The 20,980-nt window shown below is 31.3% G+C and overlaps 1 protein-coding gene across 1 annotated transcript in view; it reads left to right on the forward strand.

The window, feature by feature from the left end:
* The window catches only part of LOC107444320 (cell adhesion molecule Dscam1-like), a 159,371-nt gene that overhangs the window by 72,999 nt on the left and 65,392 nt on the right, over positions 1-20,980 (forward strand). Inside the window, exons 5-7 of the mRNA XM_071177538.1 lie at positions 11,457-11,726; positions 15,293-15,420; positions 17,869-18,148. Coding sequence (XP_071033639.1) covers positions 11,457-11,726; positions 15,293-15,420; positions 17,869-18,148 — 678 coding nt within the window. The remainder of the gene's footprint in view (positions 1-11,456; positions 11,727-15,292; positions 15,421-17,868; positions 18,149-20,980) is intronic.

The raw sequence follows: 20,980 nt of genomic DNA on the forward strand, positions 1-20,980 counted from the left end.
TAATCATTCAAAAATTTTTTGCTACAAAAAATAAGTTACAATCAACGATAATTTAAGATACTAAAAAGCTCTACTCATAACAACCCCCCTGATTACTTCTAATTCCTCATTGTATTTTACTCAGCTCTTTTTTCCAAAAACTACATGCTTGAAAGTTATTATTTTTTTAAAAAAAGAACAAAGTTACTCGTTAATAATAAATAAATTACAATTTTATCTATCATCATAGTCTCTAATTTCTAAGTATTGTTGTTTTTTCTCTCTCGAAACAATACAAAATGTATCATAAAAGTAGAATGACCAAAACAGTGGTCAAGTTTTATTAACAAACGGAGATTTAAAAAAAGAAATAGTTATTTTCATTTTACTTTTAAAAAAAAGAAAGTTAACATTTTACATATTTTAATTAGAAAAAAGAATAAACATATTAATATGATATTCTTTATATTAATATAAATAAATAAAGCAACATAACATTTAGCAAACATTTCAATCAGAAAAAAGAAAGAAAAAATAAACATTAACTCCATTTTATCTATTTAATTAAGCCATATAAAAATAAAAATAAATCAATTCGCTTCAAAACTTCTCTTTTTTATTCTACCTGATTTTTTCAGATATTAGTTTTTGATTTTTCTGCCAAAAAAAGGGAAGAGCTAATCAAGAATAATAAACGATCTGTTATTGTTGTCTTTTTTGTTTGTTCATTTTGCATAAATTCTGGAAAAAGAATAAAATCCATTAAACTCGTAATGCTATACTTTTTACATAACTATACTTTTTACATGGAAATATGATTATCTTTAATTAAATTGGTTATTCCTGTCTCCCAGGATCATCTTAATAATATAGTAACAATATTCTATTAAGTTTTTTATTTTCTGCTTTTCTGCTGTCCTGCTGATACTACAGTGGTTAAACTATACATCAATTATGATCGTTAAGAGAAGTCTTAGCATAAAATGTCAAAAGTTAACCTTATGTAGTTTAGATAGCTAGGTTTAATATAATTAAAGCTGATTTTATAAAATATGTAGAAAAAAAAAAAAACTGAGTAACTGTGCAAGAAACGATTAAATTACAAATATCTAAAGTAAGAAAATGCACTTTTAAGCACAAATATTTACTTAATAATTTTTTGAACTCTGTTTACACATTTTTCTGTTTGTATCTCCATTTGTCACATTTACACATTTTTATTAACCCCTTGTATCACCGAGTTACATATCTGCAACATACATGAAAATTCAATCCTATAATGAGGTGGATTTACCTATAAAATCGAACTAAATTCAGGTAAGGAAAATATTGCAAACTCGGGGGAACCAAGTCTTGGAACAGCTGCCAATATTATAATGCGTTTAGCAAGAATTGTTCCACGACATAATTGCAGNGGTTAAACTAGACATCAATTATGATCGCCAAGAGATGTCTTAGCATAAAATGTTAAAAGTTAACCTAATGTAGTTTAGATAGTTAGGTTTAATATAATTAAAGCTGATTTTAGAAGGTATGTAAAAAAAAAGCCTGAGTAACTGTGCAAGAAACGATTAAAACACAAATATCTAAAGTAAGAAAATGCACTTTTTAGCACAAATATTAACTTTTTAACATAATAAACATAACATAACATAACATAACATAATAAATAACAATTTTTTGAACTTTGTTTACACATTTTTCCTAATGTACTAAAGGAAAAGGAAATGTATCGGAAAAATAACTGTACTATTATATAACGATTATTATCAAGTATGGAAACTTTGTATGCTTGATTAGAAAATAAAAATATTATTTTTCTAAATTTTCTAGCACCACCTGATAACCGAAAATGCAATTTTTAACTTAGCAGTATGTAGCATAAGAGAAAGTAAACTAATGAATACAGTAAAATGTACATTTTTGTGGAAAAAACAAATAAGTTAAATTAACTATGATTTTTAGCTATTTTAATAATTACATAAAAATTAAAACTTATATTTTTGTTTTTCATTTTTCGCATATTTGCAGGATATTAAGCTGCATTTCTATATATTAAGGTCATAAAGCAAAATCCACTAAACCACCACATGCGATATTTATAAGCCCTTAAAACTTTCCAAACGTATGCAGATAATATAGAATTAATTTGAAAGATCTGCCAAAGAAGTATGGGAATCCTTTATAGCTTTGGAATCTGCACACTAGGAAAAATTATATATTTTTTTCTCGTTCTTTGCATATTTGTCGGATATTAAGTTGCATTTCTATAGATTTAGGTAATGTAATTGCAAGATCTGCAAAAGAAATATAGGAATCCTTTATAGCTTTGAAATATGATACTAGGAAAATGAATTTTATAATCAATTATAATAAAAAAATGCAGGTATTTGGATAAAGGCATCTCTAGTTATGTTCTAGATATATCTCTAGTTATATTTTTGAAATTGGAAACCATAAGTTTGAATCTGTAAAACATTTCAACTATTAGGATCTGAAATTAATTGCCAAAAAGAAATTAATGTGGAAAACAGAAAGAGAATTTCGACAGCTAATCGATGCATTTATGCTCTCAGAAGCTTCTTTAAATCTCATTTAATCGAGTAAAGAAATTGAAGTATTACTTTGTTTCTAAAGACATATACACACTGTTGAAATTTTTATTCTAAAATTACGGTGAAATAACCAGCTGCAGTCTGTCCGTCCAATTAACCGTAAATTTCAGGGTAAAGAACACTTTTTTTTTACTTTTACGGTTTTGAAACCGTTTACAACTTGCATGGCTAAAAAACCATCAATCAAAACTATCCGTTTTTTTAACCATTTACAACTACCATGGTTTCAAAACAGTCAAAAATAAATGGACACTTGTTAATTTTGTTTCAACACATACTTCGGAAACATAGACTCTCACAACAAAAGAGGATATTGCTCTCTCAATACATGAAAGAGTCCTCAGAACTGTTTTTTGGAATTAGTTACAGTGGGGAGGATAAGATACATGAAGGATAAGATCTATGAAGGATAAGATACAACTTTGAATTCTACAAGTTATATAAAACTGATGAAATCAGAAAATTAATTAGACTATACCGAATAAGAGATGGCCAGGCCATCTACGAAGAATGCAATGAAGCAGAACTGCCTTGAAAGCTCCATATGCTACTTTTTATAATAAAAGGTCAAGAAACAGACAAAAAAAGTAGTAGTGAACATCTTTTTTATTTTTATACTATTTTATAACCGTTGGTGAAAGCCGACCCAATTTTTGGGTTTACGACTACTAATGTCCAACTACGTAGCCTTATTATTTTGAACTCAATCCAGAAGACAAGGGAAATCCTAGATCAAGTATTGGGAGAAATGTGGATTCGTGGAAGACTTTTTGATGGTACTAACCCGCATTTGCGTTACAAGGAGAGAAAGATCTCGGTTAGCCTGACGGCAAAGGGACTCTAACCCATGATCATTCTACCACTGAGAATATTTCATGTCAGCACTGTGGTCGGTGCAAGCCGGATGAGGAATTCGTATCGACTGGGTTTCGAACCCGGTTCGCCTCACTGGAAAGCGAACGCTCTATCCCCTGAACCATTGCGGCTCTTTCTTTAATTAAAGTAAATAACTGGAGGACAGTTGCCAGCTAGAGAGTACATTGAAAATCTTCTAAAGGAAGTTAATGTCTATCCCCTGAGCTGTCAGACCATCAATGAAAACTCTCTAAAGTCTACTTGAATCGATTTTCTTGCCTTTCATGCAATATTTAACAGTAATTAAAAATTTTGATCAACGAAGGTAAATCCAATAGCATACAAACAGAAAGAAACATTAATGCATTATTTAATTAATAAGTTGTATCAAAAATTTAGAATATATTGGAGTTGGATTTCAGGAGGTTAAATCCATAAGAGCTGGGATAGCACAGACGTTAGTTTACCAAAAAGGTAAACCAGGTATCATTATTAGTGATGGCTGGTCGATTCACATGTGACCTGATACCACCTCCAGCCCCTTTGACGTTGTTCGAATCATAAAATGTCTTAGTGTTTTTCATCTCTTTATAACGAAAATGTCGATCTTCAATCAAACATTGCTCTATAAAAATGAGTTTGTCTCAAGTCTCAATCAATGAGTTTCATGGCCTTATGGGTTAGATTTGTAGGAGAAGACCATTAGACAATGCCAACCTTCATCTATCAAAAGTACCACTACTATCATTAAACATCAATTCACTAGTATAAAAGACATGCTAACTTGAACAATACTAACAATTAAACATCGATCCATTAGTATATAAGACATGCTAACTTGAACAATACTCCTCCGCCACCTAACAATATTTGTGGTGTAACTATCACTACGATTATTAAACATAAATTCACTAGTATATAAGACATGCTAACTTGATTCAATCTTGAGGTACCTTTTGACAGATGAAGGTTGCCATAGTCGATAAAATCTTTCCTCACAGGTTTAAAATTACAAGGCTATGAAGTTGACAATTGATAACAACAGGAATTGACTGTTTTTCAATTATAAAATGATCTCTACAACTTTTCCAAGCATGGCTTTCTTTTAAAAATTAAAAAAAAGAATATGAAAAACGCGTCGTAAGAATTGGATATCAGAAAATTGAGAGGCTACTATCTTACAATAGTCATTAGACAATGCCAACCTTCATCTATCAAAAGGTACCTCAAGATTGAATCAAGTTAGCGTGTCTTATATACTAGTGAATTGATGTTTAATAATCGTAGTGGTAGTTACGCCATGATGCTCCTCCACCACCCACCAATATTTGTGGTGTAACTATCACTACGATTATTAAACATCAATTCACTAGTATATAAGACACGCTAACTTGATTCAATCTTGAGGTACCTTTTGATAGATGAAGGTTGGCATTGTCGGTAACATCTTTCCTGACAGATTTAAAATTGCAAAGATATGAAGTTGACAATTGATAACAACATGAATTGACTGTTTTTCAATTATAAAACATTAAATGGGTGGGCATAGTCGGCAACACCTTTGCCCACAGGTTTGAAATTACAAAGATATGAAGTTGACAGTTGATAACAACATGAATTGACTGTTTTTCAATTATAAAACATTAAATGGGTTGGTATAGTCGATAACATCTTTCACAAAGGGTTTGAAATTACAAAGATATGAAGTTGACAATTGATAACAACATGAATTGACTTTTTTTCAATTATAAAATATAAAATGGGTGAGCATAGTCGGCAACATCTTTGCCCACAGGTTTGAAATTGCAAGGGTATGAATGCGACAATTGATGACAAGATGAATTGACTGTTTTTCAATTATAAAATATAAAATGGGTGGGCATAGTGGATAACATCTTTCCTCGCAGGTTTGAAATTGCAAGGGTATGAAGTTGACAATTGATGACAACATGAATTGACTGGTTTTACAATTATAAATATAAAATGATCTCTTCAACTTTTCCAAATATGATTTTCTTTAAAAATGAAAAACGCGTCGGAAAAATTGGATATCAGAAAATCGAGAGGCTACCATCTTACAGTAACTTTCTAAAACTTTAAAGAAAGAAAAGTAAACACGTGTTTTTCGTAATTTTTTTTTCTACCCATGGAAGATGTGAGACTTCATGGAATGTCTCAAGAGGCACTAGTTTGTGAATTTAAGGGAATAAATAACTGAGACGCATCAGTGCTTCAAGCTATAAAGTATAACATAAAGCATTTATTTCCAACAAAAATGCCTCCGTCTAACATCTTTTTTGAAAAGTAATTTTACGGTTGCCAGTTTAAAACTCTTATTTTTCTTCCGGAAGAATTCTGAGATTCCTAACTATTTAAAATTTAACTATTCAATTCAAAGCTTTTTACTTGGCTTCTGCAGAGAGAGGTTTTAAACCATGTATTGGAGTAAATAAAATTTTTAAATAAGTAAGAGGACTGAATTACTTAAGAATAAATATTTTAGTGATAGAAGCTCGCTTAAAATGTTTTTTCTCAATTTAAATTCCAAACACTTTATGTGAAATGCTTGTTTAAAGTTAAGCGATAGTCCTATGGCGAAATTTTGTATTTTTATTATATCCTAGTTTTATCTTTTATCAACTCTATTCAAAATTATTAATTTTAAATTTTATAAAACGTTGTTTACATAGATTTTTGTGAATCAAATAAGACATGCGTTTTTTTTAATTAAATAAGAGAAATATATTTTGAAGTGAACATAATTTAACAAAGAAAGGAAAGGTATTGTCTCAAAGTTATTCCAGATTAAGAATGTATGACTTGGTTAGAATATATCCTTGATTTAAAAAAAAAATGATACTCTGTTTGAATCAAAACATCTAGTTTTAAGGAGAAATATCCTGGAAATATAATGAAGAGTAAATAAACAGATGCTTTCAAAAACATCTACTGTTTATCTACCTCAAGAACTCTTCCCGACTGAAAGTTGAGTTAAAATATTTTTATAAATCAAGCGCAGCAGTGTTAAGAGGTACGATGTCATTGATAAGTATGATAAATCGCATCTTATAAACATTTCTGAAGTTATAAGATGATTTTTTAAGCATTTGAAGAATATGAAGAAAAAAAATGTAATAATATGGAAGAGTTTCCCCTATTTTGTCCGCCCCTGTTTTTTACACTAATTAATTACCATGTATGAAGTATCACTTTCAATTGGATCTCTAAGATTAGTGCTTAATTCGTGAAAATACGATCATTAGAACAAAAATTATTCAGAGTGATGACCATTTTTCGAATTTTGATTTCTTATAAGTGCCAAGAAAATATTTTTTCTACTTCATTTTGTTGCTTTTAGAGACATATTGAATAATTTGGTATTAATTTAATAATTTAGTATTACATATTGAATAATTTAGTATTAATTGAATAATTTAGTATTACATATTGAATAATTTGGTATTACATATTGAAAAATTTGGTATTACATATTGAATAATTTGGTATTAATTGCATAATTTGGTATTGCGTACTGAATAATTTGGTATTAATTGAATAATTTGTTATTACATATTGAATAATTTATTATTAATGAGTATTATTCAATTTTCTTCTGTTGCGTCTTTCTGCTTATAATCAGCTTAGTAGTTTTCGATAACTGGAATCAAAAGTAAGGAAAGTGCACCAGTTAGCAGTTATAAAGTAAATGATCTGCGGTATCGAGTTGATTTCATTGTAATGTAATTACTTTCTTACTTACAAGAATCATTCAACAATATTGCCTCAATGAAGAATGTTGTATACCACAATTTTGGCAAAATTTATAAGCTGAGAAAAAAATTTTCAATCAAAAATTTGTGATCCAACTGCATAACTATATCTAAATACAGTTTTCGAGTATGCAGTAGTTTAATGAATATGGGAATGATTGTAGGTTATAATAATTTGTCTTTCACGCATTCGAATTTGATCATCTTTATAAATAGTAAATAAATGAACCGAATTAATTATTAGACCGAAATGAAACGAAATAAGGGAATGAATGTAGTTTATAATAATTTGTATTTCACGCATTCGAATTTGATCATCTTTATAAATAGTAAGTAAATGAACCGAATTAATTATTAGACAGAAATTAAACGAAATAAGGGAATGAATGTAGTTTATAATAATTTGTCTTTCACGCATTCGAATTTGATCATCTTTATAAATAGTAAGTAAATGAACCGAATTAATTATTAGACTGAAATAAAACGAAATAAGGGAATGAATGTAGCTTATAATAATTTGTCTTTCACGCATTCGAATTTGATCATCTTTATAAATAGTAAATAAATGATCCGAATTAACTATTAGACTGAAATGAGCCGAAATCCATTTGCAATTTAATATCCCTCAGGAATTAAACCTTAAAGCAATTAAATAAAAATTCCTTTTCTTGATTCTTAATCTTTCTTTACATAAAAATGTAAGCTGAAGTCTTCGCTAAAAATTACAGACATTAACTTGTCAAAAATCAATGTATATACCGGGCATAAAAAAATGAATCATACCGTGTAATAAAATTCAAGTTATCGCAATAACAATCAATAAATCTGAGCAGCAACTTGTTAAGATAGTTTCGCCGGGTAATTAACAAGTTTAAAAAGAAAATTTATCTGCTGAGTTTAAATTTAAAAATGTTTGAAACTGCTTCGAAGTCATTGGAGACGCGAAGATAGAGGTGGTTAATTATTTTTTTAATACTTATTAACTATAGTTTAGAGATACTTAAGTGGGTAATAACTTATCTTAAAATTTCCTTAAATTAAAAATAATTGTAAAATCTCCAAAATTTATTTTTGATTTGTGTAAGATAGCAAACGTAAGCAATATATATTTGTATATTATATATATTTATTTAAGATAGTAATATAACTTAAATAATTTCTTTTTTTTATTTGGTTATTTTACATGATATCTTAGTTAGTTATTTTTTGCGATGATATATTAGTACATACATTTTAAACTCGTCCCAAATAAGATCATAAATTTGTGAGCTTTACTGCTGAACAAAATTAAGATTTTCTCAATAATATATTAGCGTTGTATTTTTATATTGATTCTATTCAGAAATTACAAGTCTTAAGTATATTACTATTCCTATAACTTGATTTACGCAATATTTATAACTCTAATTGGTAAGATCGCGTTGGCTCAGGGGATATTGCGTTTCCTCCCATGAGGTGAGCCAGATTTTCGTCATATGCTTGAGAGTTCACGTTTCGTCAAAAATGATGTGATCTCGTGACGAAATTATGAAATTGACGAAAAAATTGATTTGATTGAAAGAATTGATTGATAAAATTGACGACGATCTATTTCGCCGATAAAATTGACGAAATAGATCGAGGATTGTTGAATCGTCAAAAGTGAAAGTTTTATATCTGAGAGTGTATTTTCAAAGTATTATAGTTTAAATATTTAATCTGACACAAAAAGTCTCAAGTGGCAAAAAAATACAAAAACTGTAATATTATATAAAGATAATTATAATAATATGTTATGACTTTCTTCAGTTCTGCTGCTTATCTTTCTTGCATTTAAGACACAAAATAACGATAACGCTTATTGGTATACTTTTTGCATTGTTGATTTTCAAAAAATGCTTTTGAAATTTTTGTCTAGGTCACAGAGCACATCTACTTCTTCCTTTAAAAGTCGTTCGTTCCAAACTGATTTAAGAAAGTGCATTAAACTAATTGGAAAGGCAAAATATTACATTGAAAACAATTTTTTTTCTTCAGACTATAGTAAAATTTATCGTGTTTCTGGCTCTATGAGAACGTCCAAAAGCATGATAATTTTTACCAAATTGCTTTTTTTATTACGTTTGGTAAAATTGACAGTAAGATATGATTTTATCATCAAACTGCTTGGTTGTAAGTATGGTATAAGTTGGTAATGTAATCACTATATCTTAGATCACGGAATCAAATAAATTTATTAGGTTAAATTTACTTTTTCACCTTTGGATTTTTTACTAAATGTGTGAACTATATTTTTGAAAACCCGAATAAACCGTAACCATGCGGAAGAAAAATGTCACATAAATGGTTTAAATACCGTATATTTTCGTTTGATTATCACAATTATGGTTATTTTTCTCCAGCAGTGTCAATAACGAACAAGTTCAGTTATTTCAACAAAATTTTTTTCTGCGTACATAAGACACTTTTATAGAAAAATTTCTCAAAGGCAATTTATTTTTATTCATTCTCTTTTATGTATGAGTTTATATTTATTCGAATTTATTTTTAAGTTCACAAGTTTCTCTCATTTAAAGTTTTCACGAAAAATCATTTTTCATCCACGTTTCGAGGAATGTTTGGTTATAAAGTCATTACTCACTATGTTGCGATTTATTTTTTTTAAAACAAGATGATAAATGTTCGGGATAAATATTTTTTCTTGATACTGTGAAACACTTTTCGATAAGTTAATATTATCTTAACATTCTGGAAGTATCAGGTAGCATTTATTTCTCAAACGTGACAGAGTTAAATTAAAAAAAAATACAATATCTAAAAGGTATTAAAAAGAAAATTTACGGATCTAGAAATTTGTCTTGCGTCGCTAGTCACTATTTTTCCGTCACATCATATTGCCGACGAGTACAGCAGCGTAATCCGACGGTTGCACTTGACCTACGGCATAAAAGAAACGTAAGAATATGCACTGATCTTCAGATATACCGTGAACTGCTAGTAGTCATTGAAAATTTTAAAAACATGATCACTTTTTCATATATATTTTTGTCCCGAAGTCAAGCATCATTGGCTGCGGTCAGAGTGCGGGTAGGTGACCACTTGGATGAGTCTGCCTAGGGATCGAGGGTGTGCGGTATTGGTCCTCGCTAAACTGTTCTACCGTAAAGTGCTCGCCTTCGCATGCATCCCCTCTGCAGATGATAAAAATTGTGATGGCATGTCTTCGGATCATCCTCAGGGATGTTTCCCAGACCGTCGTCAATAGCCCATTGTGCAGCTCTAGTGCGACGTAAATGAACTACAACAACAACATATATATTTTTAATTGATGAATATAATTTTTTGTTTTCGCTTACAATATAATACTAACTTTTATAGGATTTATTAAATAAAATAGGATTTATATTATTACCAACTGGCAAAATGGGTCTTGGTTTGGATTTGAGGGCGTCCGCACACTTTTCAACTGTGTTCGAGAGTAATAGTAAACAGTGCGCATGCGCCGCCATTACATGCGTTGTTATGGCGACCGCTGCTGTTTTTCTTTTTGTTTTCACCAGCAGTCATTTTTAATGTATTTACATAATAGTAATTTAAAGTATTTTAATATTCTTTTTATTATTAACGTATAATTACTGGCTTGACTGTGATTTCTATATAAATATGAATGCTGAAGAAGGAAAAGTATTTTGTGACGTCTTGAAACACGTACATAGGCAAGATTTGAAAATCAATTCGATGACAAACATCAATTGATGACAGTTTTTGCAACCCATGATATTGAAATGTTTAACGGAGTCAATCCAGAGAGAAAAAGTATTTGACCAATGGGTAACCAGTGATCGTAATAAGGCGGTCACAATTTTTTGTTGATTTTGTTCTTTTTTTTATAATTTATATCTTTTGTACCAGATCCAAAAATTTGTAATTATCAGCAAATTGATATAATATTTTAAATTAACTTCATATAAAAATCGAGTAATGATCGAGAAAATTATAGAATTTTTTGGTGCTCTCGCATGTGTCAAAAATATGGTAAGTTTTATCATATTCTTTTAGTTTTGTCCAACAATTTTTTTTCTCAGTGTGGGTCATGAATATGAAATAAAATATTTGTCGTTCAAAAGCTTACCAAATTTTCGAAGAATAAATTTTACAGATCTGTTCTTGTCAGTGGAATTTTGGAAGCTTTCTTATTGTATCTAAAATTCTATCTTATAAAGAAACACCTCATTATACTTTCATCGTATCATTTCAGCAAAACTTTCCGTGTCGGTGTATCCTCATGAAAAAGTGTCCGGAATAGGGGAAAGTGTCACTTTCAACTGTAGCATAAGAGGCTATCCAGTGTCTAGCGTCCGATGGTCCAAGAACGCCAAATTCATCACTAGCAGTGGCCGAATCCGAGTTATCGCCAGAAACCAGTTGATGATTACGTCTGTGCGAAGAGATGATCATGGCTTATACCAATGCTTCGTCAGCAATGACAAGGATTCCTCACAAGGAATAGCCCAGCTTCTGATTGCAGGTAATAAAATTTTTTATTTTATAACAGTCGTTGAACAGCTGACCATAATTTAGGGTCTACGACTACTAATGTTCAACTCCATAGTCTTGTAATTTTGAACCCAATCCAGAACACAAGGGAATTCCTGGATCAAGTATTGTGAGAAATTTTGCCTTCGTGGAAGACTTTTTGATTGAACGCATTTGCGTTACATGGAGAGGAAGAATACGACTACCTTACAAGGTTAGCCTGACGGCAAGGGAACTCTAACCCATGATCCGTCTACCACTGAGGATATTTCACGTCAGCACTGTGGTCGGTGTAAGTTGGATGCGAATTCGTATCGACCAGCCATCGCCGGGATTCGAACTCGGTTCACCTCATTGGAATTTGAACCCCCTATCTCCTGAGCCATCGCGGCTCAGGTAATAGAAATTTAGATAAAATCTAGAAAACTTTAGAATTTTGAAAAATATTAATTAAAAATTAACAAAATTCTTACTGTTTTACATTTTTTCTGCTCGCTTTCTATGAAAAGTTTCAAAACGTTTTATTCCTAATTTTCGTTTTTTTAGAGAAGCATTTAGGATTTTGGAGATATAAAGAGAATTTGCCTTTAAAACTAGTGCTTTATTTCGGGATTTAATTAAACTTGGGGTTAGAATGCTCGGCATGCTGAGATATTTTTAAGCACGTACGCTTTTGTTGTTGCTGTTTATTGTACGATCTGCTGTGAAAAAGGACAATCTGCTGTGGAGTTTTAAGTGTATGTCGATCTTCCTGTGGATGCTGTTTTCCTTATCACAATCTTCGAGGCTCATTTTTGTGGGGCAATTATTAAACATAATTTTTTCTCAAATAATTCCAAAACTTTTGTTGAGCCAAAAATTATTAAACAGGTGGTCATTAAATCATTGATACCTCGATAATTTGTAGAATTTTTGCATTCATTTTCTCCCTATCATATTCATTAATGGCAAATGCTTAGACTAAATCCCAATATCTGATCTTACTTTAAAAATAAGCACAAAATGTGTCAGCTCACAATTGTTTTTCTTTTAGAGAACAATTCAAGTAACTTAAAATTCATTACGCTGAATATGTTTATTTAGTTTTTAAATTAATCATAAACAATGCTGAGTTCCTGCCCCGAGTCTCGTCAGCTCGGACATACATCAGAAAGCCTCCACACGGGATTTTATGGGTAGTCTGCGCAGATTATTTAAAAAGTGAACCTGTTGAGCGCATGACCCCAATTTCTATTTTAAAAGTTATTGAGATATATGTATTTCATATATTAGAGAATTGAATTAGTGGTTGAGAAATAACTAAGACAAACCAATCATATTCACAAATTACAAAACTGTTAAGACATATATTTGCAACGACTTTCAAATTTTTAATAGATTTTCTATTAAATGGCTCTTTCGTAAAATGTTTTACCTTCATAGTAGTCTGATCGGACTACCTATAAAAAACTTCAGTTATAGGAGGCTTTGGCGACGACCTAAAATACGACCTTCCCGATTACTTTTATACAATCACCATTTGCTTACTCCCGATTATGTCTAACCTTCAACCACTAAAATTTGTACTGTTGCTCCTGGTTTTGTTTCAATTTCATTCATTTTAAATACTCTCCTGTGAGCCACGATGGCTCAGGGGATAGAGGGTTCGCCTTCCCATGAGGTGAACCGGGTTCGATCCCGGCGATGGCTGGTCGATACGAATTCCGCATCCAGCTTGCACCGACCACAGTGCTGACGTGAAATATCCTCAGTGTTATACGGATCATGGGTTTGAGTCCCCTTACCGTCGGGCTAATAGTGGGAGATTCTCGTGGTCTTCCTCTCCATGTAACGCAAATGCGGGTCAGTTCCATCGGAAAGTCCAAATTTCTCCCAATACTTGATCCAAAAGTTTCCTTGTCTTCTGGATTGGGTTCAAAATTACAAGACTACGGAGTTGAACATTAGTAGTCGTCTACCCAAAAATTGAGTCGGCTGTTCAACGACGGTTATAAAAAAAAATTCTCTCATGTGAACTCATTAATTAGTAATTCGAAACAAGAACTTATCGTACATTAATTTATAACCCTTTAGGAAGCACTTGTAGCATTATTTTTGGTGATGTAAAGCGTGTCCATATTTTATTTTTGCAATCTGTAAAGTTTTATCGAAAATCGCGTATAAATTTATCTATTAAATATTAAAGAAAAAACAACAAATAGAAATGAATAATACTAAGCATAATTATTTCAGAATGTTCATAATTTGCTACTAAATAACACCAATTACAATATTAAAAAAATGATCGAGCAATTAACAAGTTAAATTGAAACGTTCATATTTTCCTTGCAGCAAAATTAGACGGCAATTGTCAGGAAATTCAATTATTATTAGAATACGATAATTCAATAATATGTCTTACTTTCAGGCATGATTAATCCTTTTTATCTACGAACAAATAACAGATGCTCCAGTATGTAATGTAAAATCAATTCTAATTTTCCACAGGGTTATTTTCAATTTTCTTCTTTTATATCCCGTAACATCTTTCCGTCTTCATCTTTTTAACTTTATTTCGAATGCTATTGAAATTAATATAAAAAAATCAATCGAAAAAAAACAAGTATTTTAAGGAGTTGGCGTATTTTATTGAACACATAATTTTATGAATCAAAATTAATAAAATAATTTGTGAGAAATGGATCTAAAGTAATCTATATGAATCTATGGGAAGTTTCTTAAAAAAACTTATTTTTAGTTTTTTTAAAAAGTTTAAAACTTATTTTTTAAAAACTTACTTTTAGTTTTTTTTAAAAGCTTTTTTAAGAACTTTCAGTCAAGGGGAGCCATACAAATTGTTGAGTCTGTAACAGTTAACCAATATGCTTCACATTTTTACTTTGCAAAACTTAAAATGGTTGAATGAAATCCGCGCAGTTTAAAAAAACAAAAACAATTACACTCTTAGGGGTTTCTATTGTTATCAAAAACCTGTTGAACAGTTTTTGTCCCACTGCAAAGACAAAGGGTTAACTATCAATAGAGCAAAAATTGTTATTTGGTGTTTATTTAAAAATATATATCATTTGAACTAAATCATTTTTTTTAATGTTCCGTGAGTTGGTATTATTATATAAAAATTTGCATACATGTTAGCATAATAATGAAAATGATAATTATGTTAAACCAATTCGCTCGTGGGCAATAGTGGCACAAGTATAAAAACACGCGTTTTGGACTAAGAACATGTAAAACAAATATGAAAATACAAATTCTTTCAGCAGCAATACTTGCACAACTCATAATTCAACTTGAAGGTAATCTTCGTTTGACCAAACGAAAGCATTTCCTATACTTTTTGCTTAGCAATGAAAACTTTAAACCCAATTATCTCAAAACTTGATTTTTTTGACTTGTGCCGCTATTGCAGCCCATGAGCGAATTATTACGCCACACTTAATTATTACGTCATGTCTGATGGTTTTTTTTTCGATTTAAACAATAATTTTTTAAATGGTGTGAACTTCTAAAGAAATGATTCAATTTCTTTATTTTTTAATGTTGAATTTGTATTTTCAGATAATCCGCCAGCATTTCTTCATGCATTCAAGAATATGACAGTTAATCCGGGCACTCCTGTTTCGTTAAAATGCTCGGCTTCCGGAAATCCCCTCCCTCAAATCACGTGGTCTCTGGATGGCGAGCAGGTATATATTACAAACTATTGTGTGCCTATGAATTGAGAATAGAAAATTAAACTTACATTGATATAGAAAAGCAAATTGGAATGAAAAAATGAACCAACCAGAATGCAATTAAGAACTTCATCAGGCGACATCCTGAATCTTCCAGGCGTTCCCTATCAGGGAACGCCTGAAGGACTTCATCAGGCCTTCCCTGACAGGGAACTTTTATGCAAATAACAACAAAAAATGGATTTAGAAAAATATATACAAAAATAAAATAAATTCGCATTCAAACTAATCTTGTAAAATCTGATATTCCTTTAAATTTGCTGTCAGATTTCCATGGAATAGAATTTGAGTATACCAAAAAAATACCAAATTTTAAGAGAAATAAGAAATACCAATAAGTTATTGTATAGTTACTAATTAAAGTCCGCGACCAAACTATTAGACGCACTATAAAGATTCTCAGCAAATTCTTAATAATCAAGAGATACTATACAGCTCTATTGTTTTTACGCGACTAAATCACGTTTGCACTTGCTAACATTCGTGTATCAATTGGTTAACATTGTAATGCAATACGTTAAAAATAAATACGAATAGGAAGTATATAAAAAATCTCCTGAATAAAAACCCATTACATACATGTTTAAATATAAAAGTATTGCCCATAAACTTTTGCAAAACATGTAACTATTAAAAAAAACTACAGTACGTCCAATAATTTGGTCTAATTATTATAATTTACTAATATAATTCCTGATATAATAAATATTCTATATTTATATAATATATCATCTAATTTATTCAATAGTCGAATTTATATTATGTATCGTCTAAGTTAACCCATTGATACACGAATGTAAACAATTGAAAACGGTTTCTGTCGCGTAAAAACAATAAAGCTGAATAGTATCATCTGGTGAATCAGATTTCATATGGAATCTTGTAAAACTTTTTTTTTGAAGTTATACTTCTTATGCGACTTCCAACAAGGTGGCGTTAAACGTTTAACGCTACATTTTTATTGGCCGGGAAATCACGTGGTAGGATCCAGTTTTCCCTCATTCATTTCCATATTACTTTGGTTCTCACTAGCATAAAAGTATTGTTTTTCTATAAATATTTTTTTAGTTTGTTTTGATACACATCTATATTATACAAAACGCTAATACGTATGTATGTATCAATAAAACCGATGATATTTCTTTCTCGCGTTGGCAACAGTTTTCATTTTTAATTGATGGGCTTCGGCGCGCAAGAGCACGTAGTGATCATCATATGGCTTATCTATATTATATAAAACGCTAATACGTTTTAATCGATAGGCTTCGGTGCGCAGGAGCACGTAGTGAGAATCATATGTCTAATCGGGTGAATTCTCATCGAATTATCAAAAAATTTCTCACAAAATTATCTTCATCGAAGTCGATGCTTTACATCCGGCGTTCAGCGCTATTTCATATTGTTTTACATCACATGGTTTTAGCCCTCTGGTGGGAAAGACTTTAAAACAAAACTTACAATAGTCACTTTTCTCAACAACTAAAATTTAGAATAGTGTGATTAAGAAAAATATGTGAACTGTTTGCAATTTCAAATTAACATTGAAATGCACAGGTTTAGAATTTTCTACAGTGAAAAGTTTTCGGAACTTCAGTGTTCAAAAAGTATACAAAAGCTAGACGTTAAGAACGTATCCAATGAGCGAGTAAGGCGAGCATCGGATTGCAAAGCAATCCGAAATGAACTGCGAAAGCAGTTCCGAGGGTTGGTGAGTGCCAGCGAGCAGGGGGCGAAGCCTCCTAGTATAATTTAATAGGGTATTATTTTTTATTTTCAAATTTAGTGGATAACAATTGTAAAAAATGAGTGAAAACAATCCCACTGACAATGCGACGGATTTAAGTTTAAGTCTAGGTACGTCTCTTGTGAATATCAATTGATTGTTAGGTTTTCTCTTTTGAAATTACATTATGACGCATTCACATACATTATTAATACAAAAAAATTTTCCACGGCGAGACGATGAGGCACTTCCACAAGCACTTCCACTGGTTCAAGAGGTCCTCGAGGGAAAAATGCCCAATATTACCGTGATTACAGAGCACGGAAGCGAGCGGAGCAGGAAAAAGAGTCGTTGAATAGAACTAGTGATCCTTCTACGACTGCTGATTCTTCTACAATTAATGTCGCAGGTTGCGAAGTTTAACTTCTTCCGCGCGGAGGGACTCCACGCACTATTTTTTNAGAGGAATTAATTGTCTGCTCAATAACATAGATTTAATTTTTGAACATTGTTGGAAGCTTGAATTAAAATTCTTTATTTCTTCTTAATCCATATAAATGTATATATTAATAGAAAAGAGGAATTAATTGTCTGCTCAATAACATAGATTTAATTTTTGAACATTGTGTCAATTATGTATATATATATATATATATATAATAAAATAATAAAAACAGGTACCCGAAGATCAGAGTTTTAGATCTGGAGATTATGTCACTTTGGAAAATACTGTAGTGAGCTACGTGAACATATCCAGAGCCAATGTTGAACACTCCGGTGAGTTCACATGCTCAGCAAAAAACGACGCAGGAGAGATTCAGCATAGCAGATGGATTAGGATACCCGGACCACCCTTCGTCAGACCTATGAAGAACCTGACAATTGTTGCCGGAGAACTGATGAAAATAAGGTGTCCTGCCGGAGGGTATCCGATTCATAGAATATCCTGGGAGAGAGGTAAATATTCCATTTAAAAGGAAATAATTTGCTGTGTCATTTGTAAAATAAAGCATCATTGTTTGGAACACTTTGTACTATAAGAGTTGTATTGGTTGGAAGTGTTAAATTTGTGAAAGAAATTTATAGTTCGTTCACCAGGAGTTGGCACTTGGTCCCACCTCCTCGAACGAAGAGTTCACTTTGGCGAGGGGGTAAGAGGAGAAAAGTCGCCGAGGTTGAAATTGAACAACCTCGGTTGAAATGAGGTTGAAACTGAACTTAATGCGCGCCTAACGTAAACAGTGAATTCTTTTTCAGTCACTTATAGTTTGTCTAAAATAAGAACTCCCCAGACATTCGTCTGGACCTGGAACGGTGACTGTGGTAACGAGGTATGACTATTTGAAGTAGAGGAGCGAGGTCACTGTTTTGGAATGGTTTCGGCTCAGGTTGGCGAGAAAAAGGGAATATCTTTCTTCAGTCTATTGTTGTAGTCCTAGAGGTAAGCTACTCTCCCTAAAATGCGTTGTTTCCATAGCACCAGACGGCCTCAGACATTGTGGAGCGGACATTCTTAGCTTAGACAAACTATACTTCGTTTTATCATCTGCCTTTTATCATACCTTTCGTTACTCAAGTTAATTAAATGTCTCAAAATCATCAAAATGTCTCAAAAAGGACAAACTATTCACTCAAAAGAGAGAAATATCATCAAATTTATGAAATATTTAATGTTAAAAAAATGCACATAGAGATAGCGAAAGAATTATTTTTGTCATACGATCGCCAAATAGCAACCTTGTTCAGGATTGTTCACATCTTTCTCCCAAAAATATTCCATATTTAAGCACAAATGCTGTGCGGCTTTGAGGAGAACTCCTCCAGTCTGAAAGTCTGGGGCTGTCTGCCGCTATGGTAACAAGTTCGAGCACATTTTTAATGGGGGTGAAATGGAGGAAAGAAGGCGTCGATTGGTTTACTCAGATTAAGACAAAACTATTCACCCCACACCCCTATTCGAAGTGACCTTTCCTCGTAACCATAGTACCCGCCACGACGCGAGACGGGAGTCTGGAGGAGTTCTCCTGAATGCCGCACTATAAATATATCCGGAGATACTTTATATTTAAGAGGGAATTATTTTCTGCCTGACGTGACAAACTCTACGCGTGTTCTACCCAATAAGGCTCATAGTTTTATTTTTTGAGGAAAAAAAATTTAACAATAAACTTTAAAGATTCAGAAAGGAATTTTGACTTTGTTTAAAATTCCATTTCTCAGGAACTGTTCGTTCGATTTCACTTATATTTGGTATTTTGCAATGTATAATTACATTCGTTGAAATGATGGTAAAATTATATACCATATATTGAAAAAAAATTCGACTAGTATTAAATAATAAATGATTACCAAAAGTCATTTTTTGCATAGATTCATATTTGATGCAGAAACAAATTTTATAATTGTGAGCAAAAATTTTTCAATTCGCTCGAAAAGTTCTCGATATATGGCGAAATACGGAAAAAATAAAGTTAACATATTCGGATCTAAACTTTGGACAGCTCTCATGACCAAACTATTGGGACAATATTTCCTAGATTACTGCTAACTACTATATTTCGGGGGGTCAGAAATCCAAATTTGTCATAAAAAAATGGCTTTACTCAGAGAAAGTACGTTTTTGCCTCGGACTTTGGACTTAAAATATCTTTTTTTACAAATTAATTACATATTTAAGGTTAGACACTTGAACCATTAAGATTGAGTCTGAAAACATGACGATCCGTTCATTAGAGCAAAGGTTATTCAGGATAGTATGTTTTTTGCACGTTGTACGATGGTATTTGTTGTGTTTTTTTTTCATTTATAAAATCAAAACATATGTTTATTTAATTAAATGTTTCTCTTACCTCAAAGATACAAATGGGGTTATTATATTTGGAGAAATATCTGTTTAAACTGACATGAAACACTTTAAACACTTTTTTATGATAAAAAGTACTTTTCTGTTTCGGTAAATTTATATTTAAAAAACTGAAATTTTTCGGTAGAAAAAAAACATTAAGCAGCTTCGAATAAATCAAAGATTTGAAAAAGATAGTTAGAGCTCATTTCATTCTATGGTACTTTGAAAGGAATCTTCATTAGAGCCGGAACATTAGATTTTATTTATTTTCGAATCTTACAGTATTACAGACAACATTCTTCAGCGCATTCACTTAATGAACTGTAATTTACTTGAAACTTCCGAAAAATTCCACATCTCCAATTCTCCAAATGCGTCTTTTTTTATCGTTGAAATCAAAGAAGTTGTTTTGTTTTTGTTGCTTAGGTGAACAAAAATACTTTCATTAATTAAATATAAATGTTTATTGAAAAAAAAAGAAAGAACTTTGATTAGAAATGTAATGGTCATTGGTTGAAACGAAAAACATGATACTTTAAACACATACTTCTATTTTTTTTAAATCTGAAGTGTTTGTTTTCTAAATTATACACTTTAACATTGTTTTGAGAAAAAAAACTATTACTATTTTATTTTTCATAATAAGGGATTTCCTATGTTTTTTGTTTCTGTTATGTTTGTTATGTTTTCCTTATTTTTCTACGTACATTCATTTTCTGAATACTACTTATGCGAAATTATATTGTGTCCGAATCGTCTTTTTCCCCATAGACACGATTGTCTAGGTCAGTGTTTCCCAAAGTGTGGTACGCGTACCCCCAGGTGTACGGAAACAGTTTAGCGGGGGTACGCGTTCTTATGCGAATTATCCTGCAACATATGAAAATGTCACAATTTTTTTTAAAAAACAAATCTAGCTATGAAAATTCACGATTACGTATTTT

This window comes from Parasteatoda tepidariorum, chromosome 1 (genome assembly GCF_043381705.1).
Source record: "Parasteatoda tepidariorum isolate YZ-2023 chromosome 1, CAS_Ptep_4.0, whole genome shotgun sequence".
In the NCBI taxonomy this organism is placed as follows: domain Eukaryota; kingdom Metazoa; phylum Arthropoda; class Arachnida; order Araneae; family Theridiidae; genus Parasteatoda; species Parasteatoda tepidariorum.